At 49.2% G+C, this 26677-nt stretch overlaps 1 protein-coding gene across 1 annotated transcript in view; it reads left to right on the plus strand.

Moving 5' to 3' along the window:
- The window catches only part of LOC124029264 (pleckstrin homology domain-containing family M member 3-like), an 81020-nt gene extending 55404 nt beyond the window's left edge, over nt 1–25616 (plus strand). Inside the window, 2 exon segments of the mRNA XM_046341061.1 lie at nt 9937–10094; nt 25382–25616. Of these exon segments, the coding sequence (XP_046197017.1) occupies nt 9937–10094; nt 25382–25481 (258 nt within the window). The 3' untranslated portion in view covers nt 25482–25616.
- The last annotated feature ends 1061 nt before the right edge of the window (nt 25617–26677 follow it).

Genomic DNA, 26677 nt, shown 5'->3' on the forward strand with positions numbered 1-26677 from the left:
CTCTCTCTGTGTCTTTCTCTCCCCCTCCCCTCTCTCTGTGTCTTTCTCTCCCCCTCCCCTCTCTCTCTCTGTGTCTTTCTCTCCCCTCCCCTCTCTCTGTGTCTTTCTCTCCCCTCCCCTCTCTCTGTGTATCTTTCTCTCCCCCTCCCTCTCTCTGTGTCTTTCTCTCCCCCTCCCCTCTCTCTGTGTCTTTCTCTCCCCCTCCCCTCTCTCTCTGTGTCTTTCTCTCCCCTCCCCTCTCTCTCTCTCCCCCTCCCAAACTCTCTCTCCCCCCTCTCTCTGTGTCTTTCTCTCCCTCTCCTCTCTCTCTGTGTCTTTCTCTCCCCCTCCCCTCTCTGTGTCTTTCTCTCCCCCTCCCCCTCTCTGTGTCTTTCTCTCCCCCTCCCCTCTCTCTGTGTCTTTCTCTCCCCTCCTCTCTCTCTCTGTGTCTTTCTCTCCCCCCCCTCTCACTGTGTCTTTCTCTCCCCTCCTCTCTCTCTCTGTGTCTTTCTCTCCCCCTCCCCTCTCTCTGTGTCTTTGTCTCCCCCCCCCTCTCTCTGTCTTTCTCTCCCTCTCCTCTCTCTCTGTGTCTTTCTCTCCCCTCCCTCTCTCTGTGCCTTTCTCTCCCCCTCCCCTCTCTCTCTGTGTCTTTCTCTCCCCCTCCCCTCTCTCTCTGTGTCTTTCTCTCCCCTCCCCTCTCTCTGTGTCTTTCTCTCCCCCTCCCCTCTCTCTCTGTGTCTTTCTCTCCCCCTCCCCTCTCTCTCTCTCTTTGTGTCTTTCTCTCCCCCTCCCCTCTCTCTGTGTCTTTCTCTCCCCCTCCCCTCTCTCTGTGTCTTTCTCTCCCCCCCCTCTCTCTCTGTGTCTTTCTCTCCCCCTCCCCTCTGTGTCTTTCTCTCCCCCTCCCTCTCTCTCTCTCTCTTTGTGTCTTTCTCTCCCCTCCCCCTCTCTGTGTCTTTCTCTCCCCCTCCCTCTCTCTCTCTGTGTCTTTCTCTCCCCCCTCTCTCTCTCTGTCTTTCTCTCCCCTCCTCTCTCTCTCTGTCTTTCTCTCCCCCTCCCCTCTCTCTCTGTGTCTTTCTTCCCCCTCCCCTCTCTCTGTGTCTTTCTCTCCCCCTCCCTCTCTCTCTCTGTGTCTTTCTCGGTGTCTTTCTCTCCCCCTCCTCTCTCTCTCTGTGTCTTTCTCTCCCCCTCCCCTCTCTCTCTTTACAGCTAATTGGCTTTCCATATTAACAAGCTGTTTCTTTTATTTCTCCTGAATAATCAAAGCTCGTTCATCAAGCCTGGCTTTTATTGTTTCACAGTGAGGTTCAATAAAGACCGTGTCCCTGGCTAGTTATAGAGTAGACCCAGTCCTTCATGGAAAGCAGTAGTGCACTTGGCTCTCTTTGCTATTGAAATCCCAACAAACACCTATTAGGAGCAGCCTTTCTATCTAAAGCAGTGTACTGTTTGCCCAGAGGCTGGACTAGTTTGGCTACTGGCTCTTTTGTTGCTGCATTAAAACGTTTGTTTTTCCAGTTGTGGAGAGGTGGGCTTGTTGTAAAGTAGTGGAGAGGTGGGCTTGTTGTAAAGTAGTGGAGAGGTGGGCTTGTTGTAAAGTAGTGGAGAGGTGGGCTTGTTGTAAAGTAGTGGAGAGGTGGGCTTGTTGTAAAGTAGTGGGGTAGTGGGCTTGTTGTACAGTAGTGGAGAGGTGGGCTTGTTGTAAAGTAGTGGAGAGGTGGGCTTGTTGTAAAGTAGTGGAGAGGTGGGCTTGTTGTAAAGTAGTGGAGAGGTGGGCTTGTTGTAAAGTAGTGGAGAGGTGGGCTTGTTGTAAAGTAGTGGAGAGGTGGGCTTGTTATAAAGCAGTGGAGAGGTGGGCTTGTTATAAAGCAGTGGAGAGGTGGGCTTGTTGTAAAGTAGTGGAGAGGTGGGCTTGTTATAAAGCAGTGGAGAGGTGGGCTTGTTGTAAAGTAGTGGAGAGGTGGGCTTGTTATAAAGCAGTGGAGAGGTGGGCTTGTTATAAAGCAGTGGAGAGGTGGGCTTGTTATAAAGCAGTGGAGAGGTGGGCTTGTTATAAAGCAGTGGAGAGGTGGGCTTGTTATAAAGCAGTGGAGAGGTGGGCTTGTTATAAAGCAGTGGAGAGGTGGGCTTGTTATAAAGCAGTGGAGAGGTGGGCTTGTTATAAAGCAGTGGAGAGGTGGGCTTGTTATAAAGCAGTGGAGAGGTGGGCTTGTTATAAAGCAGTGGAGAGGTGGGCTTGTTATAAAGCAGTGGAGAGGTGGGCTTGTTGTAAAGTAGTGGAGAGGTGGGCTTGTTATAAAGCAGTGGAGAGGTGGGCTTGTTATAAAGTAGTGGAGAGGTGGGCTTGTTGTAAAGTAGTGGAGAGGTGGGCTTGTTGTAAAGCAGTGGAGAGGTGGACTTGTTGTGGAGGACTGAGCACTGCCATGTAGATGCTTATTGTATTGTGTGCCATGGCAGCAGCGCTGGTCCTGCCAATGACCTAAAAACAACTGGAGGGGACAAAAGGGCATTGAGGGACCCGGACTGGCTCAGCAGCCACGGGGACACACACTTACGTGCAGGGAGGCAGATTCCCACACTGATACCCTGGTATGCAGCATATGCAGGCCACAAACTATGTAGTAATCAAATCAAATCAAATGTATTTATAAAGCCCTTCTTACATCAGCTGATATCACAAAGTGCTGTACAGAAACCCAGCCTGAAACCCTAAACAGCATGCAATGCAGGTGTAGAAGCACGGTGGCTAGGAAAACTCCCTAGAAAGGCCAAAACCTACGAAGAAACCTAGAGAGGAACCAGGCTATGAGGGGTGGCCAGTCCGGGTGGAGATTATAACAGAACATGGCCAAGATGTTCAAATGTTCATAAATAACCAGCATGTTCAAATAATAATAATCACAGTAGTTGTCAAGGGTGCAGCAAGTCAGCACCTCAGGAGTAAATGTCAGTTGGCTTTTCATAGCCGATCATTAAGAGTATCTCTACCGCTCCTGCTGTCTCTAGAGAGTTGAAAACAGCAGGTCTGGGACAGGTAGCACGTCCAGTGAACAGGTCAGGATTCCATAGCCGCAGGCAGAACAGTTGAAACTGGAGCAGCAGCACGGCCAGGTGGACTGGGGACAGCAAGGAGTCATCATGCCAGGTAGTCCTGAGGCATGGTCCTAGGGCTCAGGTCCTCAGAGAGAGAAAGAAAGAGAGAATTAGAGAGAGCATACTTAAATTCACACAGGACACTGGATCAGACGGATGTCGTAGCCACCCTGACGTAGCCACAAGGACTATCTAGTACAGACACCAACATTTTCACATCGACATCCTACAGGTATAGACACAGGCAGTATGCCCATGTATGCCCTTACACTGTCACTGGGTTAGGGGCATGTTGGTCATCTTGAGAACTGTTGGTAAATTATAATTATGCTGTTTTTGCGTAGAAGATATTGCAAGTATTTCTGCATTAAAGAAAAAAACTCAAACACGACTGCCTCTCTTTCCCACAGGCATTCTCACTCTATCTCTCACACGCTAGTCCATAATCACTCTATACGTCTTCTGTAATCACTCTCTACGTCTTCTGTAATCACTCTCTACGTCTTCTGTAAACACTCTCTACGTCTTCTGTAAACACTCTCTACGTCTTCTGTAATCACTCTCTACGTCTTCTGTTATACGTCTTCTGTAAACACTCTCTACGTCTTCTGTAATCACTCTCTACGTCTTCTGTTATACGTCTTCTGTAAATACTCTCTACGTCTTCTGTAATCACTCTCTACGTCTTCTGTTATACGTCTTCTGTAATCACTCTCTACATCTTCTGTAATCACTCCCTACGTCTTCTGTTATACGTCTTCTGTAAATACTCTCTACGTCTTCTGTAATCACTCTCTACGTCTTCTGTAAACACTCTCTACGTCTTCTGTAATCACTCTACGTCTTCTGTAATCACTCTATACGTCTTCTGTAATCACTCTCTACGTCTTCTGTAATCACTCTCTACGTCTTCTGTTATACGTCTTCTGTAATCACTCTCTACATCTTCTGTAATCACTCCCTACGTCTTCTGTTATACGTCTTCTGTAAATACTCTCTACGTCTTCTGTAATCACTCTCTACGTCTTCTGTAATCACTCTATACGTCTTCTGTAATCACTCTCTACGTCTTCTGTTATACGTCTTCTGTAAACACTCTCTACGTCTTCTGTAATCTCTCTCTACGTCTTCTGTAATCTCTCTCTACGTCTTCCGTAATCACTCTCTACGTCTTCTGTAATCACTCTATACGTCTTCTGTAAACACTCTCTACGTCTTCTGTAAACACTCTCTACGTCTTCTGTAAACACTCTCTACGTCTTCTGTAAACACTCTCTACGTCTTCTGTAAACACTCTCTACGTCTTCTGTAAACACTCTCTACGTCTTCTGTAATCACTCTCTACGTCTTCTGTAATCACTCTCTACGTCTTCTGTAATCACTCTATACGTCTTCTGTAAACACTCTCTACGTCTTCTGTAAACACTCTCTACGTCTTCTGTAAACACTCTCTACGTCTTCTGTAAACACTCTCTACGTCTTCTGTAAACACTCTCTACGTCTTCTGTAAACACTCTCTACGTCTTCTGTAATCACTCTCTACGTCTTCTGTAATCACTCTCTACGTCTTCTGTAATCACTCTCTACGTCTTCTGTAAACACTCTCTACGTCTTCTGTAATCACTCTCTGTCTTCTGCAATCAAAGTCTGTCACTCACTAGTAGACAGACTCTCCTCTCTGCACACTGGGGGCTGGTGGTAAATCCTGTTTGGTGAGTGGGGTGGCAGGGAGCGTGTTATCCAAACAGACCTCACCATGTCTTTATGTGTGTAATCCGGGTGGCTTTCTTAGCATCACTAATGGAGGTTCCAGGCCTTCATCAGGGGAACACTAGAGAGGGATAACGTAGCGGGTGTTAAATAGAGGTTTTAGGGGATTAAGCCGTTTGGACCACAAAGCCCCCTGCACGGGACAGGGCCAGAGGGGCGTGACTTTATCGGATGTGAGGGATGAGGAGGATTTGGGGAGGGTGGAAGAAGTTGGGGGTGGTTTGTTCCAGGAACAGTCACAATGACACTGCAGCGAAGGAAGGCAGCTGTAGGCAGGACAAATAAACGGTGGCCCCTCTCCGCTCTGCTCTGCACCCCTTCTTCAGACCAGCTCTGGGTGGAGGGTCACTTCTCTGTGGAGAATGTATCCACCTGGTTGGCAAAGACGGGGAGCCCTAGTGCTACTGTCATCCAAAGCATCCCCCTGTTCATTCATACCTCTCCCGCCATTTATTTTGCCTCCCTCCCTCCCTCAGTTTCCCTTGATCTCCCTCTCTCCGTGTCCACTGAGCATCCGTCACAGTCAGAACCCAGCGTGGTGTGGTGCCAGTGGTTTCATTCAGCTTAGCTAAATGATGGAGTGTCTTAATTACCCCTGGTGTCAGCTTTGATCAGGGGGGACATATATCATCTGGACTAGGCTAGGGGATGAGGGACACGCTGGCTGCTCTGGCTGGCTGGCTGCTCGGCCTGGCTGGCTGTTTCGGCTGGCTGGTTGCTCGGCCTGGCTGGCTGGTTGCTCGGCCTGGCTGGCTGGTTGCTCGGCCTGGCTGGCTGGCTGCTCGGCCTGGCTGGCTGGCTGGCTGCGCGGCATGGCTGGCTGGCTGGCTGGCTGCGCGGCATGGATGGCTGGCTGCGCGGCATGGATGGCTGGCTGGCTGCGCGGCATGGATGGTTGGCTGGCTGGCTGGCTGGCTGCGCGGCATGGCTGGCTGCGCGGCATGGCTGGCTGCGCGGCATGGCTGGCTGCGCGGCATGGCTGGCTGGCTGGCTGCTCGGCATGGCTGGCTTGGATGGCTGGCTGGCTGCTCGGCATGGCTGGCTGGTTGCTCGGCCTGGCTGGCTGGTTGCTCGGCCTGGCTGGCTGGTTGCTCGGCCTGGCTGGCTGGTTGCTCGGCATGGCTTTCTGGCTGGCTCGATGCTCGGCCTGGCTGGCTGGCTGGCAGGATGCTCCGCATGGCTGGCTGGCTGCTCGGCCTGGCTGGCTGGCTGGCTGCTCGGCATGGCTGGCTGGCTGCTCGGCCTGGCTGGCTGGCTGCTCGGCCTGGCTGGCTGGCTGCTCGGCATGGCTGGCTGGCTGGCTGCTCGGCCTGGCTTGCTGGCTGGCTCGATGCTTGGCCTGGCTGGCTGGCTGGCAGGATGCTCCGCATGGCAGGCCGGCTGCTCGGCCTGGCCGGCTGCTCGGCCTGGCTGGCTGGCTGGCTGCTCGGCATGGCTGGCTGGCTGCTCGGCCTGGCTGGCTGGCTGCTCGGCCTTGCTGGCTGGCTGCTCAGCCTGGCTGCTCGGCTGCTCGGCATGGCTGGCTGGCTGCTCGGCATGGCTGGCTGGCTGGCTGCTCGGCATGGCTGGCTGGCTGGCTGCTCGGCATGGCTTGCTGGCTGGCTGCTCGGCATGGCTGGCTGGCTGCGCGGCATGGTTGGCTGGCTGGCTGGCTGCGCGGCATGTCTGGCTGGCTGGCTGGCTGCGCGGCATGGCTGGCTGGCTGACTGCGCGGCATGGCTGGCTGGCTGCGCGGCATGGCTGGCTGGCTGGCTGCGCAGCATGTCTGGCTGGCTTGCTGCGCGGCATGGCTGTCTGGCTGGCTGCGCGGCATGGCTGGCTGGCTGCCCGGCATGGCTGGCTGGCTGGCTGGCTGCGCGGCATGGCTGGCTGCGCGGCATGGCTGGCTGGCTGGTTGGCTGGCTGGCTGCGCGGCATGGCTGCGCGGCATGGCTGGCTGCGCGGCATGGCTGGCTGCGCGGCATGGCTGGCTGGCTGCGCGGCATGGCTGGCTGGCTGGCTGCACGGCATGTCTGGCTGGCTGGCTGGCTGGCTGGCTGGCTGCGCGGCATGGCTGGCTGGCTGGCTGCGCGGCATGGCTGGCTGGCTGGCTGGCTGGCTGCGCGGCATGTCTGGCTGGCTGGCTGGCTGGCTGCGCGGCATGGCTGTCTGGCTGGCTGCGCGGCATGGCTGTCTGGCTGGCTGCGCGGCATGGCTGGCTGGCTGGCTGCGCGGCATGGCTGGCTGGCTGGCTGGCTGCGCGGCATGGGTGGCTGCGCGGCATGGCTGGCTGGCTGCGCGGCATGGCTGGCTGGCTGGCTGCGCGGCATGGCTGGCTGGCTGGCTGCGCGGCATGGCTGGCTGGCTGGCTGCGCGGCATGGCTGGCTGGCTGCGCGGCATGGCTGGCTGGCTGGCTGCGCGGCATGGCTGGCTGGCTGCACTGGCTGGCTGGCTGGCTGCGCGGCACGGCTGGCTGGCTGCGCGGCATGGCTGGCTGGCTGGCTGCACGGCGCGGCATGGCTGGCTGGCTGGCTGCGCGGCATGGCTGGCTGGCTGGCTGGCTGGCTGGCTGGCTGCGCGGCATGGCTGGCTGGCTGCGCGGCATGGCTGGCTGGCTGGCTGGCTGCTCGGCATGGCTGGCTGGCTGGCTGGCTGGCTGCGCGGCATGGCTGGCTGGCTGGCTGCGCGGCATGGCTGGCTGGCTGGCTGCGCGGCATGGCTGGCTGGCTGGCTGGCTGCGCGGCATGGCTGGCTGGCTGCGCGGCATGGCTGGCTGGCTGCGCGGCATGGCTGGCTGGCTGGCTGCGCGGCATGGCTGGCTGGCTGCGCGGCATGGCTGGCTGGCTGGCTGCGCGGCATGGCTGGCTGGCTGCACTGGCTGGCTGGCTGGCTGCGCGGCATGGCTGGCTGGCTGGCTGCGCGGCATGGCTGGCTGGCTGGCTGCGCGGCATGGCTGGCTGGCTGGCTGCGCGGCATGGCTGGCTGGCTGGCTGGCTGCTGGCTGGCTGGGCTGGCTGGCTGGCTACGCAGCATGGCTGGCTGGCTGGCTGGCTGGCTGCGCGGCATGGCTGGCTGGCTGGCTGCGCGGCATGGCTGGCTGGCTGCGCGGCATGGCTGGCTGCGCGGCATGGCTGGCTGGCTGGCTGCGAGGCATGGCTGGCTGGCTGGCTGCGCGGCATGGCTGGCTGGCTGGCTGCGCGGCATGGCTGGCTGGCTGGCTGCGCGGCATGGCTGGCTGGCTGGCTGCGCGGCATGGCTGGCTGGCTGGCTGCGTGGCATGGCTGGCTGGCTGTCTGGCTGGCTGGCTGGCTGGCTGGCATGGCTGGCTGGCTGGCTGGCTGGCTGGCTGGCTGGCTGGCTGCGCGGCATGGCTGGCTGCGCGGCATGGCTGGCTGGCTGGCTGGCTGCGCGGCATGGCTGGCTGGCTGGCTGGCTGGCTGGTTGGCTGGCTGGTTGGCTGGCTGGCTGCGCGGCATGGCTGGCTGGCTGCGCGGCATGGCTGGCTGCGCGGCATGGCTGGCTGCTCGGCATGGCTGGCTGGTTGCTCGGCCTGGCTGGCTGGTTGCTCGGCCTGGCTGGCTGGCTGCTCGGCATGGCTGGCTAGCTGCTCGGCATGGCTGGCTGGCTGCTCGGCATGGCTGGCTGGCTGCTCGACATGGCTGGCTGGCTGCTCGACATGGCTGGCTGGCTGGCTGCTGGCATGGCTGGCTGGCTGCTCGACATGGCTGGCTGGCTGGCTGCTCGGCATGGCTGGCTGGCTGACTCCCTACCTGCTCCACACTACGCACAGCCTTTGATTGATGGGCAGCAGCATGACTCATGTCACCATTCTAAACAGCAACAGTGTTGTATCTCTCCCAGAATGGAGGGAACACAGCCTCTGGGATGGGGGATGGAGGGATGGGGGATGGGGGATGGGGGGGGGGTGGAGGGATGTAGGGATGGGGGGGGTTGTGTTTTCAGCCACTGCTTGAGGTGTTACTGTGTAAGGACTATTCCTGGTTGTCACCCATTCTTTAGGTCAGGGATCATCAACTGGATTCAGCCGCGGGATGATTTTTGTGTTGAGTGGATGGTCAGGGGGCCAGAACATAATGACAAATCATTTGTAGACTGCAAATTGACCGAAAGAAGCACAAACAGATATAACATTTGACTTAAACGTCATTTCAAACATGGCTTACATTTGTATGCAATCACGTACAGCACCAGTCAAAAGTTTGGACACACCTACTCATACCAGGGTTTTTCTTTATTTGTACTATTTTCTACATTGAAGTCATCAAAACTATGAAATAACACATATGGAATCATGTCGTAACCCAGAAAGTGTTAACACAAATCAAAATATATTTGATGTACATTACATTTGACATGATGTAATGTCTTTCTCTGTCCAAACCATCCAGACATAACCTCCCCCTCCCCTGCAGAGTATCCATCTCCAGTAGGAGGGGAGGGGTTGGGGTGGTCTCCTTTCTCCTTCACCCTCTCCTTCCCTCTGCCCTTCTCTCTCTCTCTTTCTCCTTCTCTTCTCTCCCCCCAGGCTGAAGAATGCCTGGCAGGCCCTTTAATTGGTGCAGCCGGAGCCAGGTGTAGCCACTTGTCTCAGCCTCCCTCAGTGTTCTCTGGAGGTCTACTCAGGCTGGGCCCCTTCCCTTCCCCAGACTCATTCAAAGGGGCCACAATGCTCTCTCTACCAGGCCCCCAAGATTCAAAGGCCCTGCTGGTTTTTAACTACGCACCCCCCAGTCCAGTAAATGGCGTTCACATATCATTTTATTTTGCTAAAACGGCCCCTCACAAAAAAAGGACTCCCCCTCATGTTACCCCCCCAACACCTCCTTCCCAGGCCTCTCCAGCCTCCAGTTCTTTCTCCCAGGGCCTTTATTAGTTTTGTGAATTCCTGACAAACTCTTGTCCATCTCTTTGCAGTGGCTCCCGTTGGGACCTGTATCAACCCTGTTTGTCAGGAAGAGAAAATCCTCCTGTCTTGTTCTCTCTCTATAGTAGAATATATGACTGCAGGGAATTAATGTAGATGGGAAATAGAATGGTTGATTTAGAATGAGAATTTAGAACATGTCCTATTTTTTTCCCTCCCCCTGTCCCTACAGGTGATAGATGGGACGCTGGCCCCCTTCCTCTCCAAGGTGATTCAGTTTGCCAGTTCCCACGTCTACAGCTGCAGACAGAGCAGAGAGAAGGGCTTCATCTGTGAGATGTGTCAGAACGGACAGGTCATCTACCCCTTCCAGGAGAGTGCTACTAAGAGGTGAGTCCCCTGTATGCACAGATCTAGGATCAGCCCAATATCCCACTAACCCGCAACCAGGAAATGGCGGAGCGATTTCTGCATTTCGCACCTTTAGCTTTTCGGGGTAATGCAGAAAACTGATCTTAGATCATGATGGCATCCTGGAGAATGAATGGAGTAAAGAGGAGTGTGTCTCTGTCTCTTGTTAGTCACACCAGCTGGAAGGGGCATGGGTGATAGGGACATGGCACCATTATGGAGAGGAGCAGTTGATCCTCCTTGCTCTGTCCCTGTCACTGTCCTCGTCTCCTTCTACCTGAGCCTTATGACATGCTACTGAAAAGGAATGGCCCTCTCTCACCTCAGGGAGGTTTGATGTTTCACTGAAAAGGAATGAAGATCAGGAAGAGGAGAGGAGAGGACAGAGAGGAGATCAGGAAGAGGAGAGGAGAGGACAGAGAGGAGATCAGGAAGAGAGAGGAGAGGAGAGATCCGAGAGGAAGAGGAGAGGACAGAGAGGAGGTCAGGAAGGAAGAGGAGAGGAGAGGACAGAGAGGAGGTCAGGAAGGAAGAGGAGAGGAGAGGACAGAGAGGAGATCAGGAAGAGGAGAGGACAGAGAGGAGAGGAGAGGAAAGGAGAGGAGAGGAGAGGAGAGGTGAGGAGAGGAGAGGAGGAAGGGAGACGTCCGAGAGGAAGAGGAGGAAGGACAGAGAGGAGGTCAGGAAGGAAGGAGAGGAGAGGAGAGGACAGAGAGGAGGTCAGGAAGGAAGAGGAGAGGACAGAGAGGAGATCAGGGAGAGGAGAGGAGAGGAGAGGAGAGGAGAGGAGAGGAGGAAGGGAGAGGTCCGAGAGGAAGAGGAGAGGAGGAGAGGAGGTCAGGAAGGAAGGAGAGGAGAGGAGAGGAGAGGAGAGGAGAGGAGAGGAGAAAGGAGAGGTCCGAGGAGGAAGAGGAGAGGACAGAGAGGAGGTCAGGAAGGACGAGGAGAGGAGAGGACAGAGAGGTCGGGAAAGAAGAGGAGAGGACAGAGAGGAGGTCAGGAAAGAAGAGGAGAGGACAGAGAGGTCGGGAAAGAAGAGGAGAGGACAGAGAGGTCAGGAAGGAAGAGGAGGGGTCAGGAAGGAAGAGGAGAGGACAGAGAGGAGATCAGGAAGGGAGATGAGAGGACAGAGAGGTCAGGAAGGAAGAGAAGAGGGCAGACAGGAGGTCAGGAAGGAAGAGGAGAGGACAGAGAGGTCAGGAAGGAAGAGGAGAGGAGAGGACAGAGAGGAGGTCAGGGAAGAAGAGGAGAGCACAAAGAGGAGGTCAGGAAGGGGAGAGGACTGAAGAAATCAGGTAGAGGAGAAGACAGAGAGGTCAGGAAGGAAGAGGACAGAGAGGAGGTCAGTAAGGGAGAGGACAGAGTGGAGGTCAGGAGAGAGCACTCTAGGCCATATTTAAAATGTGTTTATTCTTTTGGAACTTCTAAGAGTGTAATGTTTACTGTTAATTTTTTTTGGCAATGTTAACATGTGTTTCCCATGTCAATAAAGCCCTTAAATTGAATTGAGAGAGAGGGAGAGCGAGAGAGCTCTAGGCCAGAGAGCGAGAGAGCTCTAGGCCAGAGAGCGAGAGAGCTCTAGGCCAGAGGGGGAGAGAGCTCTAGGCCAGAGAGCGAGAGAGCTCTAGGCCAGAGGGGGAGAGAGCTCTAGGCCAGAGAGCGAGAGAGCTCTAGGCCAGAGGGGGAGAGAGCTCTAGGCCAGAGAGCGAGAGAGCTCTAGGCCAGAGGGGGAGAGAGCTCTAGGCCAGAGGGGGAGAGAGCTCTAGGCCAGAGGGGGAGAGAGCTCTAGTCCAGAGGGGGAGAGAGCTCTAGTCCAGAGGGGGAGAGAGCTCTAGTCCAGAGGGGGAGAGAGCTCTAGTCCAAAGGGGGAGAGAGCTCTAGGCCAGAGGGGGAGAGAGCTCAATGCCAGAGGAGGAGAGAGCTCTAGGCCAGAGGGGGAGAGAGCTCTAGGCCAGAGAGGGAGAGAGAGAGAGAGCTCTAGGCCAGAGAGAGGGAGAGAGAGCTCTAGGCCAGAGAGGGAGAGCGAGCTCTAGGCCAGGGAGAGGGAGAGAGAGAGAGAGGGAGGTAGAGAGAAAGAGCTCTAGGCCAGGGAGGGAGGGAGGGAGGGAGGGAGGGAGGGAGGGAGGGAGGGAGGGAGGGAGGGAGGGAGGGAGGGAGGGAGAGAGAAAAGAGAGAGAGAGAGCTCTAGGCCAGAGGGGGAGAGAGCTCTAGGCCAGAGGGGGAGAGAGCTCTAGGTCAGAGAGAGAGAGCTATAGGCCAGAGAGGGAGAGAGAGAGAGAGAGCTCTAGGCCAGAGAGGGAGAGAGAGAGAGAGCTCTAGGCCAGAGGGGGAGAGAGCTCTAGGTCAGAGAGAGAGAGCTCTAGGCCAGAGGGGAGAGAGAGAGAGAGAGCTCTAGGCCAGAGAGGGAGAGAGAGAGAGAGCTCTAGGCCAGAGGGGGAGAGAGCTCTAGGCCAGAGAGAGGGAGAGGGAGGCTCTGCTCACACTTACTGGCCTGAGGCCAAACCACGACCAACAACATTAGACACTATGGAACAAAAAGCCTTCACTATATCATCCTGGAATATCCAAGGCCTGAGGTCATCTGCCTTTGGCCTAAATAGCAGGAACCCGGACTTCACCAAAGAAATCGGTAATACAGACATTGTCATCCTGCAAGAGGAGAGGAGACGGACCCACTGGAGACGGACCCACTGGTTGCCCTCTAGGTTACAGAGAGCTGGTAGTCCCATCCAACAAACTATCAGGTGTGAAACAGGGAAAGGACTCAGGGGGTATGCTAATTTGGTATAGAGCAGACATAACTCACTCCATTAAATTAATCAAAACAGGAACATTTTACGTTTGGCTTGAAATTCAAAAGGAAATTATCTTAACAGAGAAAAATGTTCTCCTGTGTGCTACCTATATCCCCCCACTAGAAGCCCCATACTTTAATGAAGACAGCTTCTCCACCCTGGAGGGGGAAATCAATCATTTCCAGGCCCAGGGACATGTACTAGTCTGTGGCGACCTAAATGCCAGAACCGGACAAGAACCTGACACCATCAGCACACAGGGGGACAAACATCTGCCTGGAGGTGACAGCATTCCTTCCCACATATGCCCCCTAGGCACAACTATGACAACATAACCAACAAAAACGGGTCACAACTCCTGCAGCTCTGTCGCACGCTGGGTATGTACATAGTCAATGGTAGGCTTCAAGGGGACTCCTATGGTAGGAACACCTATAGCTCATCTCTTGGCAGTAGTACTGTGAACTACTTTATCACTGACCTCAACCCAGAGTCTCTCAGAGCGTTCACAGTCAGTCCACTAACACCCCTATCAGACCACAGCAAAAGCAGTCTACTTAATATAATAATAATAATATATGCCATTTAGCAGACGCTTTAATCCAAAGCGACTTACAGTCATGTGTGCATACATTCTACGTATGGGTGGTCCCGGGGATCGAACCCACTACCCTGGCGTTACAAGCGCCATGCTCTACCAACTGAGCTACAGAAGGAATATTCAATCATGAGGCATCAAGGCATCAAAGAGGCATCAAAGCCAAAATAACTGAGTAACTATAAGAAATGCTATAGATGGAAAGAATGCAGTTTGGAAACCTACCAAAAAACAATTAGGCAACAACAAATTCAATCCCTTTTAGACAATTTCCTCTGTAAAACGTTCCACTGTAATAGTGAAGGTGTAAACTTGGCAGTAGAAAATCTTATCAGTATATTTGACCTCTCAGCTTCCCTATCAAATCTAAAAATCTCAAATAGAAAACCGAAGAAAATGAACAAAAATGACAAATGGTTTGATGAAGAATGCAAAAATCTAAGAAAGAAATTGAGAAACCTGTCCAACCAAAAACATAGAGACCCAGAACACCTGAGTCTACGCCTTCACTATGGTGAATCACTAAAACAATACAGAAATACACTACTGAAAACCTGAGTCTACACCTTCACTATGGTGAATCACTAAAACAATACAGAAATACACTACGGAAAAAGAAGGAACAGCACGTCAGAAATCAGCTCAATGTAATTGAAGAATCCATAGAATCTAACCACTTCTGGGAAAATTGGAAAACACTAAACAAACAACAACACAGAGTTATCTATCCAAAATGGAGATGTATGGAGATGTTAGGGTAAACCACTTCTCCAATCTTTTTGGCTCTATAACAAAGAACAAAGAGCAAAAACATATACATGATCAAATACAGATCTTAGAATCAACTATTAAAGACTACCAGAACCCACTGGATTCTCCAATTACCTTGAATGAGCTACAGGACTAAATAAAAACCCTCCAACCCAAAAAGGCCTGTGGTGTTGATGGTATCCTCAATGAAATGATCAAATATACAGACAACAAATTCCAATTGGCTACACTAAAACTCTTTAACATCATCCTTAGCTCTGGCATCTTCCCCAATATTTAGAACCAAGGACTGATCACCCCAATCCACAAAAGTGGAGACAAATTTGACCCCAATAACTACTGTGGAATATGCGTCAACGGTAACCTTGGGAAAATCCTCTGCATTATCATTAACAGCAGACTCGTACATTTCCTCAATGAAAACAACGTACTGAGCAAATTTAAAATTGGCTTTTTACCAAATTACCGTACAACAGACCATGTATTCACCCTGCACACCCTAATTGACAAACAAACAAACCAAAACAAAGGCAGTCTTCTCATGCTTTGTTGATTTCAAAAAAGCATTCAACTCAATTTGGCATGAGGGTCTGCTATACAAACTGATGGAAAGTGGTGTTGGGGGTAAAACATACGACATTATAAAATCCATGTACACAAACAACAAGTGTGTGGTTAAAATTGGCAAAAAACACACATTTCTTCACACAGGGCCGTGGGGTGAGACAGGGATGCACCTTAGGCCCCACCCTCTTCAACATATATATCAACGAATTGGCGCGGGCACTACAGAAGTCTGCAGCACCCGGCCTCACCCTATCAGAATCCAAAGTCAAATGTCTGCTGTTTTCTGACGATCTGGAGCTTCTGTCACCAACCAAGGAGGGCCTACAGCAGCACCTAGATCTTCTGCACAGATTCTGTCAGACCTGGGCCCTGACAGTAAATCTCAGTAAGACCAAAATAATGGTGTTCCAAAAAAGGTCCAGTCACCAGGACCACAAATACAAATTCCATCTAGACACTGTTGCCCTAGAGCACACAAAAAACTATACATATCTTGGCCTAAACATTAGCGCCACAGGTAACTTCCACAAAGCTGTGAACAATCTGAGAGACAAGGCAAGAAGGGCATTCTATGCCATCAAAAGGAACACAAATTTCAACATAACAATTAGGATTTGGCTAAAAATACTTGAATCAGTCATAGAGCCCATTGCCCTTTATGGTTGTGAGGTCTGGGGTCCGCTCGCCAAATTGAGACTCTGCACGCAGAATTCTGCAAAAATATCCTCCGTGTACAACATAGAACACCAAATAATGCATGCAGAGCAGAATTATCTGGATTATCAAAATCCAGAAAAGAGCCGTTAAATTCTATAACCACCTAAAAGGAAGCGATTCCCAAACCTTCCATAACAAAGCCATCACCTACAGAGAGATGAACCTGGAGAAGAGTCCCCTAAGCAAGCTGGTCCTGGGGCTCTGTTCACAAACACACCCTACAGAGCCCCAGGACAGCAGCACAATTAGACCCAACCAAATCATGAGAAAACAAAAAGATAATTACTTGACACATTGGAAAGAATTAACAAAAAAACAGAGCAAACTAGAATGCTATTTGGCCCTAAACAGAGAGTACACAGTGGCAGAATACCTGACCACTGTGACTGACCCAAAATTAAGGAAAGCTTTGACTATGTACAGACTCAGTGAGCATAGCCTTGCTATTGAGAAAGGCCGCCGTAGGCAGACATGGCTCTCAAGAGAAGACAGGCTATGTGCACACTGCCCACAAAATGAGGTGGAAACTGAGCTGCACTTCCTAACCTCCTGCCCAATGTATGACCATATTGGAGATACATATTTCCCTCAGATTACACAGATCCACAAAGAATTTGAAAACAAATCCAATTTTGATAAACTCCCATATCTACTGGGTGAATCCACTGATTCCACAGTGTGCCATCACAGCAGCAAGATTTGTGACCTGTTGCCACGAGAAAAGGGCAACCAGTGAAGAACAAACACCATTGTAAATACAACCCATATTTATGCCTATTTATTTTATATTGTGTCCTTTAACCATTTGTACATTGTTAAAACACTGTATATATATAAATTACATTTGTAATGTCTTTATTGTTTTGAAACTTCTGTATGTGTAATGTTTACTGTTAATATACAAAAGTGAAATAAACAATCAAAATTATCACTCACTTGCTTTGGCAATGTTAACACCTGTTTAACCCATGCCAATAAAACCCTTGAATTCAATTGAATTGAGAGAGCTCTTGGCCAGAGAGGGAGAGAGCTCTAGGCCAGAGAGGGAGAGAGAGAGAGCTCTAGGCCAGAGAGGGAGAGAGAGACCACTCTAGGCCAGAGAGAGAGAGAGCTCTAGGCCAGAGAGGGAGGGAGGGAGAGAGAGAGAGATCTAGGCCAGAGAGGGAGGGAGGGCGGGAGCTATAGGCCAGAGAGAGAGGGAGGGAGAGTGAGATCTCTAGGCCAGAGAGAGAGAGAGAGGGAGGGGGGGAGAGATCTAGGTCAGATAGGGAGGGAGGGCGGGAGCTCTAGGCCAGAGAGAGAGTGAGATCTCTAGCCCAGAGAGAGAGGGAGGGCGAGAGCTCTAGGCCAGGGAGGGAGGGAGAGACCACTCTAGTCCAGAGAGAGCTCTAGGCCAGGGAGGGAGGGATGGAGAGAGAGATCTAGGCCAAAGAGGGAGGGAGGGCGGGAGCTCTAGGCCAGGTAGGGAGGGAGAGATCTAGGCCAGAGAGGGAGGGAGGCGGGAGAGAGAGAGAGGGAGGGAGGGAGGGAGGGAGGGAGGGAGGGAGGGAGGGGGAGGGAGGGCGAGAGCTCTAGGCCAGAGAGAGAGCGAGGGATTTAGGCCAGAGGGAGTTCTAGGCCAGAGAGAGAGGGAGGGAGGGAGGGAGGGAGGGAGGGAGGGAGAGCTCTAGGCCAGAGAGGGAGGGAGGGAGGGCGAGACCTCTAGGCCAGAGAGGGAGGGAGGGCGAGAGCTCTAGGCCAGAGAGGGAGGGAGGGAGGGCAAGAGCGAGAGCTCTAGGCCAGAGGGAGGGAGGGAGGGAGGGAGGGAGGGAGGGAGAGGGCTGCAGGCCAGAGTGAGACCTGCTCCTCTCCTGGTCTGGTTGTGTCAGCATTAATAACATAACCTTGGACACTCCGTCAGTTTGCCCTTGGCATTTTTTCAATTTTGTTGCCTTACAACCTGGAATTAAAATTGGATTTTTGGGGTGTTTGTATCGTTTGATTTACACAACATGCCTACCATTTTGAAGACACAAAATATGTTTTATTGTGAAACAAACAAGAAATAAGACAAAAAAACAGAAAATTTCAGCGTACATAACGTTTCACCCACCCAAAGTCAATACGTTGTAGAGCCACCTTTTGCAGGAATTACAGCTGCAAGTCTCTTGGGGTATGTCTCTATAAGCTTGGCACATCTAGCCACTGGGATTTTTGCCCATTCTTCAAGGCAAAACTGCTCCAGCTCCTTCAAGTTGGATGGTGTACAGCAATCTTGAAGTCATACCACTGATTCTCAATTGGTTTGAGGTCTGCGCTTTGACTAGGCCATTCAAAGACATTGAAATGTTTCCCCTTAAACCACTCAAGTGTTTCTTTAGCAGTATGCATAGGGTCATTTGGGGCGGTAGCATAGCCTAGTGGTTAGAGCGTTGGACTAGTAACCGAAAGGTCAAATCCCTGCGCTGACAAGGTACAAATCTGTCGTTCTGCCCCTGAACAAGCAGTTAACCCTAGGTCGTCATTGAGAATAAGAACTTGTTCTTAACTGACTTGCCTAGTAAAATAAAGGTAAAATATATATATATTTTTTAATTGTCCTGCTGGAAGGTGAACAGGTTTCCCTCAAGAATTTCCCTGTATTTAGCGCCACATTCCTTCAATTCTGACCAGTTTCCCAGTCCCTGCCGATGGGGAAAAACATCCACACAACATGATGCTGCCACCACCATGCTTCACTGTGGGGATGGTGTTCTCGGGGTGATGAGTTTTTTCATTGATGAGCAAAAAGCTGCATTTTTGTCTCACCTTCTTCCATATGTTTGGGGAGTCTCCCACGTGCCTTTTGGGAAACACCAAACATGTTTGCTTTCTTTAAGCAATGGCTTTTCTTCTGGCCACTCTTCCGTAAAGGCCATCTCTGTGGAGTGTACGGCTTAAAGTTTGTTGCCTCTCTGTTTAATCCTTTCCTGGTCTGTGAGTTTTGGTGAGCGGCCCTCTCTTGTCAGGTTTGTTGTGGTGCCATATCCTTTCAATTATATTAATGGTTCTGTGGGATGTTCAAAGTTTCTGATATTTTTTTATAACTCAACCCTAATCTGTACTTCTCCAAAACGTCCCTGACCTGTTTGGAGAGCTCCTTGGTCTTCATGGTGCCACTTGCTTGGTGGTGCCCCTTGCTTTCTGGTATTGGAGACTCTGGGGCCCTTCAGAACAGGTGTGTGTATGTATGTGTATATATACAGTTGAAGTCGAATGTTTACATACACTTAGGTTGGAGTCATTAAAACTCATTTTTCAACCACTCCACAAATGTCTTGTTATCAAACTATAGTTTTGGCAAGTCAATTACGACATCTACTTTGTGCATGACTCAAGTAATTTTTCCAACAATTGTTTTTTCCAAAATTCCAGTGGGTCAGAAGTTTACATACACTAAGTTGACTGTGCCTTTTAAACAGCTTGGAAAATTCCAGAATTGTTTTAGATGCTTCTGATTGGCTAATTCACATAACTTGAGTCAATTGGAGGTGTACCTGTGGATGTATTTCAAGGCCTACCTTCAAACGCAGTGCCTCTTTGCTTGACATCATTGGAAAATCAAAAGAAATCAGCCAAGACCTCAGAAAAATATTATAGACGTCCACAAGTCTGGTTCATCCTTGGGAGCAATTTCCAAATGCCTGAAGGTACCACGTTCATCTGTACAAACAATAGTATGCAAGTATAAACACCATGGGACCACACAACCGTCATACCGCTCAGTAAGGAGACGCGTTCTGTCGCCTAGAGATTAACGTACTTTGGTGCGAAAAGTGCAAATCAATCCCAGAAGAACATCAAAGGACCTTGTGAAGATACTGGAGGAAACAGGTACAAAAGTATCTATATCCACAGAAAAATTAGTCCTATATCGACATAACCTGAAAGGCTGCTCAGCAAGGAAGAGGCCACTGCTCCAAAACCGCCATAAAAAAGCCAGACTATGGTTTGCAACTGCACATGGGGACAAAGATCGTACTTTTTGGAAAAATATCCTTGGGTCTGATGAAACAAAATTAGAACTGTTTGGCCATAATGACCATCGTTATGTTTGGAGGAAAAAGCGGGAGACTTGCAAGCCAAAGAACACCATCCCAACTGTGAAGCACGGGGGTGGCAGCATCATGTTTTGGGAGTGCTTTGCTGCAGGAGGAACTGGTGCACTTCACAAAATAGATGGCGTCATGAGGACGGAACATTATGTGGATATATTGAAGCAATATCTCAAGACATCAGTCAGGAAGTTAAAGCTTGGTCGCAAATGGGTCTTCCAAATGGACAACGACCCCAAGCATACTTCCAAAGTTGTGGCAAAATGGCTTAAGGACAACAAAGTCAAGGTATTGGAGTGGCCATCACAAAGCCCTGACCTCAATCCTATAGAACATTTGTGGGCAGAACTGAAAAGGCGTGTGCGAGCAAGGAGGCCTACAAACCTACAAACATAATTAGTTAAATAAAGTCCACCACTTAGATTGCACACAGGTGGACTTTATTTAACTAATTATGTGACTTTAAGGTAATTGGTGGCTCCAGATCTTATTTAGGGGCTTCATAGCAAAAGGGGTGAATACATATGAACAGACATTTTTAAGTGTTTTATCTTTCAGAATTTTTTGAAACAAGTAATTTTTTCATTTCACTTCACCAATTTGGACTATTTGTGTATGTCCATCACATGAAATCCAAATAAAAATCCATTTAAATTACAGGTTGTAATGCAACAAAATAGGAAAAACACCAAGGGGGATGAATACTTTTGAAAGGCACTGTATGCACTGTTAAACATCAAGTGGTGCAGAATTGGATTCTATTGGACTGGTGCCCCGTTTTGGCACAAATGTCATAACCAATGCTATAGATCAAATCAAAGTTTATTTGTCACGTGCGCCGAATTCAACAGGGGTAGAGTGAAATGCTTACTTACAGGCTCTAACCAATAGTGCAAAAAAGGTATTAGGTGAACAATAGGTAAGTAAAGAAATAAAACAACAGTAAAAAGACAGGCAGTAGCGAGGCTATAAAAGTAGCGAGGCTACATACAGACACCGGTTAGTCAGGCAGATTGAGGTAGTATGTACATGTAGATATGGTTAAAGTGACTATGCATATGTGATGAACAGAGAGTAGCAGAAGCGTAAAAAGAGGGGTTGGCGGGTGGTGGGACCCATTGCAGGTAGCCCGGTTAGCCAATGTGCGGGAGCACTAGTTGGTCGGCCCAATTGAGGTAGTATTGTACATGGATGTATAGTTAAAGTGACTATGCATATATGATAAACAGAGAGTAGCAGCAGCGTAGAAGAGGGGTTGGGGGGGGGGGCAGCACACAATGCAAATGGTCCAGGTAACCATTGGTTCAGGAGTCTCATGGCTTGGGAGTAAAAATTGTTGAGAAGCCTTTTTGTCCTAGACTTGGCACTCCGGTACCGCTTGCCTTGCGGTAGTAGAGAGAACAGTCTGTGGGTGGGGTCTTTGACAATTTTTAGGGCCTTCCTCTGACACCGCCTGGTGTAGAGGTCCTGGATGGCAGGCAGCTTAACCCCAGTGATGATCTGGGCCGCAGGCACTACCCTCTGTAGTGCCTTGCGGTCAGAGACCGAGCTATTGCCGTACCAGGCAGTGATGCAAACAGTCAGGATGCTCTCGATGTTGCAGGTGTAGAATCTTTTGAGGATCTCAGGACCCATACAAAATCTTTTTAGATTCCTGAGGGGGAATAGGCTTTGTTGTGCCCTCTTCACGACTGTCTTGGTGTGTTTGGACCATTCTAGTTTGTTGGTGATGTGGACACCAAGGAACTTGAAGCTAACAACCTGCTCCACTACATCCCTGTTGATGAGATATGTTGAGGGTGATGCATTCCATACTCATGCTCTACAATATTGTGTATTCCAATTTATTGTCTCTTTTGACCCTTCAAAATGTCTCTCTAAATGTTGTTCTTTTCAGGCACAGTAGATGCTTTCACCATTCTATGTTCCATACGTTTTAGGATGCAATCTCATCTTTTCTTCTAGTCTTTGAGATACTTACAGCGCTTTCAGAAAGTTTTCACAGCTCTTGTCTTTTACCAAAATCAAATCAAATGTATTTATATAGCCCTTCGTACATCAGCTGATATCTCAAAGTGCTGTACAGAAACCCAGCCTAAAACTCCTAACAGCAAGTAATGCAGGTGTAGAAGCATGGTGGCTAGGAAAATCTCCCTACCACATTTTGGTGTGTTACAGCCTGAATTTAAAATGGATTACATTTAGATTTTGTGGCACTGGCCTACACACAATACCCAATGTCAAAGTGGAATTACGTTTTTTTAATTTTTATAAAATATTGTGCAATCCAGGTGTGTAAAGCTCTTAGAGAATTACCCATAAAGACTCACACCTTTGGCAGCAATTATTCTAACATGTATTGACTCAGGGGTGTGAATACTTATGTAAATTTGATATTTCTGTATTTCATTTTCGATAAATGTGCACTTTGCCATTATGGGGTATTGTGTTTAGATGGGGGAGAAAGAAATCAATTGAATCCATTTTGAATTCAGGCTGTAACACAGCCAAATGTGGAATAAGTCAAGGGGTACTTCCTGAAGGCATGTATGTAGTAAAGATGCATATGTATTGCTCAGCTGATGGACTGATGAATGGAATGATGGAATGATGAATGGAATGATGAATGGAAGGATGGAATGATGGATGGAATGATGAATGGAATGATGGAATGGAATGATGGAATGATGGAATGGAATGATGAATGGAAGGATGGATGGAATGATGAATGGAAGGATGGAATGATGGATGGAATGATGAATGGAATGATGGAATGGAATGATGGAATGATGAATGCAATGATGGAATGATGGAATGATGGAATGATGGAATGGAATGATGGAATGATGGAATGATGAATGGAAGGATGGATGGAATGATGAATGGAAGGATGGAATGATGGATGGAATGATGAATGGAATGATGGAATGATGGAATGGAATGATGGAATGATGAATGCAATGATGGAATGATGGAATGATGGAATGATGGAATGGAATGATGGAATGATGGAATGGAATGATGGAATGATGAATGGAAGGAAGGAATGATGGATGGAATGATGGATGGAATGATGAATGGAAGGATGGAATGATGGATGGAATGATGAATGGAATGATGGAATGGAATGATGGAATGGAATGATGGAATGATGAATGCAATGATGGAATGATGAATGCAATGATGGAATGGAATGATGGAATGATGAATGGAATGATGAATGGAATGATGGAATGATGGAATGGAATGATGGAATGATGAATGGAAGGATGGAGTGATGAATGTAATGATGGAATGATGGAATGGAATGATGGAATGATGAATGGAAGGATGGAATGATGAATGGAATGATGAATGGAAGGATGGAATGATGGAATGATTGGAATGATGAATGGAAGGATGGAATGATGAATGGAATGATGAATGGTGTGATGGAATGATGGAATGATGAATGGAAGGATGGAATGATGAATGGTGTGATATGATGAATGGTGTGATGGAATGATGAATGGAATGATGAATGGAATGATGAATGATGAATGGTGTGATGGAATGATGAATGGATTGATGGAATGATGAATGGAATGATGAATGATGAATGGTGTGATGGAATGATGAATGGATTGATGGAATGATGAATGGAATGATGAATGGAATGATGGAATGATGAATGGAAGGATGGAATGATAAATGGAATGATGAATGGTGTGATGGAATGATGGAATGATGAATGGAATGATGGAATGATGAATGGATTGATGGTATGATGAATGGAATGATGGAATGATGGATGGAATGATGGAATGATGAATGGAAGGATGGAATGATGAATGGAAGGATGGAATGATGGAATGATGAATGGAAGGATGGAATGATGAATGGAAGGATGGAATGATGAATGGAAGGATGGAATGATGAATGGAATGGATGGAATGATGAATGGAAGGATGGAATGATGAATGGAAGGATGGAATGATGAATGGAAGGATGGATGGAATGATGGAATGATGAATGGAAGGATGGAATGATGGATGGAATGATGGAATGATGGAATGATGAATGGAAGGATGGAATGATGAATGGAAGGATGGAATGATGAATGGAAGGATGGAATGATGGAATGATGAATGGAAAGATGGAATGATGAATGGAAGGATGGAATGATGGAATGATGAATGAATGGAATGATGGAATGATGAATGGAAGGATGGAATGATGTATGGAATGATGGAATGATGAATGGAATGATGGAATGATGAATGGAATGATGGTATGATGAATGGAATGATGGAATGATGGATGGAATGATGGAATGATGAATGGAAGGATGGAATGATGGAATGGAAGGATGGAATGATGGAATGATGAATGGAATGATGAATGGAATGATGGAATGATGGTTGGAATGATGGAATGATGAATGGAAGGATGGAATTTACATTTACATTTACATTTAAGTCATTTAGCAGACGCTCTTATCCAGAGCGACTTACAAATTGGTGCATTCACCTTATGACATCCAGTGGAACAGTCACTTTACAATAGTGCATCTAAATCTTAAAGGGGGGGTGAGAGGGATTACTTATCCTATCCTAGGTATTCCTTAAAGAGGTGGGGTTTCAGGTGTCTCCGGAAGGTGGTGATTGACTCCGCTGTCCTGGCGTCGTGAGGGAGTTTGTTCCACCATTGGGGGGCCAGAGCAGCGAACAGTTTTGACTGGGCTGAGCGGGAACTGTACTTCCTCAGTGGTAGGGAGGCGAGCAGGCCAGAGGTGGATGAACGCAGTGCCCTTGTTTGGGTGTAGGGCCTGATCAGAGCCTGGAGGTACTGAGGTGCCGTTCCCCTCACAGCTCCGTAGGCAAGCACCATGGTCTTGTAGCGGATGCGAGCTTCAACTGGAAGCCAGTGGAGAGAGCGGAGGAGCGGGGTGACGTGAGAGAACTTGGGAAGGTTGAACACCAGACGGGCTGCGGCGTTCTGGATGAGTTGTAGGGGCACAGGCAGGGAGCCCAGCCAACAGCGAGTTGCAGTAATCCAGACGGGAGATGACAAGTGCCTGGATTAGGACCGGCGCCGCTTCCTGTGTGAGGCAGGGTCGTACTCTGCGGATGTTGTAGAGCATGAACCTACAGGAACGGACCACCGCCTTGATGTTAGTTGAGAACGACAGGGTGTTGTCCAGGATCACGCCAAGGTTCTTGGCGCTCTGGGAGGAGGACACAATGGAGTTGTCAACCGTGATGGCGAGATCATGGAACGGGCAGTCCTTCCCCGGGAGGAAGAGCAGCTCCGTCTTGCCGAGGTATGATGGAATGATGAATGGAATGATGGAATGATGAATGGAATGATGGAATGATGAATGGAATGATGGAATGATGAATGGAAGGATGGATGGAATGATGGATGGTATGATGAATGGATTGATGGTATGATTGATGGAATGATGAAATAATGAATGAAATGATGAAATGATTGATGGAATGATGAATCGAATGATGGATGGAGAGACAGCCACCTGTGTAGTATGTTGTCCTGTCCTATAGACACCTGGCAGGATGGCAACAGGTGGTACATCTTAGACAGACTGGGCTGAACTGAACAGGGCCATTAAAACTACATTTTATCCACATTTTTACTATTGTGATGTTTTCCCTCTGATTTACAATACATTTCTGACATTGGTGAAATCGACCAGCCTATAATCACCACAGATTGTTGTTGTATTTCGGTGTGTGTGTGATCCAGATGTGATGTCTGCAGAGCGGTGGTCCATACAGAGTGTCGTCAGAAGGCCCAGCCATGTCCACGCTGTGTCCGCAGGGAGCTCCACCACACGAGACCCTAACGACGATACACCAGGCTGCTTCACAATGCCCTACCAGGACACCTGATCACACACAGAGAGAGAAACAGCGGACCCACCTCAGATCTGCTCTTACCAAAGTGTGTGTGTGTGTGTGTGTGTGTGTGTGTGTGTGTGTGTGTGTGTGTGTGTGTGTGTGTGTGTGTGTGTGTGTGTGTGTGTGTGTGTGTGTGTGTGTGTGTGTGTGTGTGTCGGCCAGGATACACAGTAACAGAAGTGTCGATGACTAAGCAAGGATCATGCTCCCTGACACACCTGCTTTTTCATCTGACATCACTCTCACCTGGGAGATATTGACACTAACGCAACACCCACTGGAGAGGAACTACTCTGCTTTCTGCATGAGAAACACTATTTTCACGCCACTTTAAACAGCTTTGACCGGAAGCAGGGTTTGGAACCATTTGTTTTTTAAATTTCATTCCACTGTTCTGATCTGCAAAATAAAGTTCCAAAAAGTACTGGTTTATATGTTTCTTCTGTTCCTTTTTAAACCTCCGAAATATAAACAGTACCAATCACAAATTGACACACCTAGTCATTCAAGTGTTTTTCTTTATTTGGACTATTTTCTACATTGTAGAATAATAGTGAAGATATCAAAACTATTAAAATTACAAATATTGAATCATGTAGTAACCCCCAAAAGAGTTAGACAATCGATGGCTACTTACTTTGGTTACTACATGATTCCATATGAGTTATTTCATAGTTTTTGATGTCTTCACTATTACTCTACAATGTAGAAAATAGTCTAAATAAAGAAAAACCCTGGAATGAGTAGGTGTGTCCACACTTTTGACTGGTACTGTATATATTTGACATTTAGCTGGACATTAAATGACTTCACCGATCAGGGCAGAAAGAGCAGCTTGCTGTGGAGCGGGAAAGCAATTTCATCTGCATAGGAAAGTCGTTAAGAGCAAATTGTATTTTGCCGTAAGAGCATGGTTTAATCAGGAAGAGAGAGGATGGGGAAGCTTGCCGTAAGAGCATAGTTTAATCAGGAAGAGAGAGGATGAGGAAGCTTGCCGTAAGAGCATGGTTTAATCAGGAAGAGAGAGGATGGGGAAGCATGCCGTAGTAAGAGCATGGTTTAATCAGGAAGAGAGAGGATGGAGGAAGCTTGCCGTAAGAGCATGGTTTAATCAGGAAGAGAGAGGCTGGAGGAAGCTTGC

Source organism: Oncorhynchus gorbuscha, linkage group LG01 (assembly GCF_021184085.1).
Source record: "Oncorhynchus gorbuscha isolate QuinsamMale2020 ecotype Even-year linkage group LG01, OgorEven_v1.0, whole genome shotgun sequence".
NCBI lineage: Eukaryota > Metazoa > Chordata > Actinopteri > Salmoniformes > Salmonidae > Oncorhynchus > Oncorhynchus gorbuscha.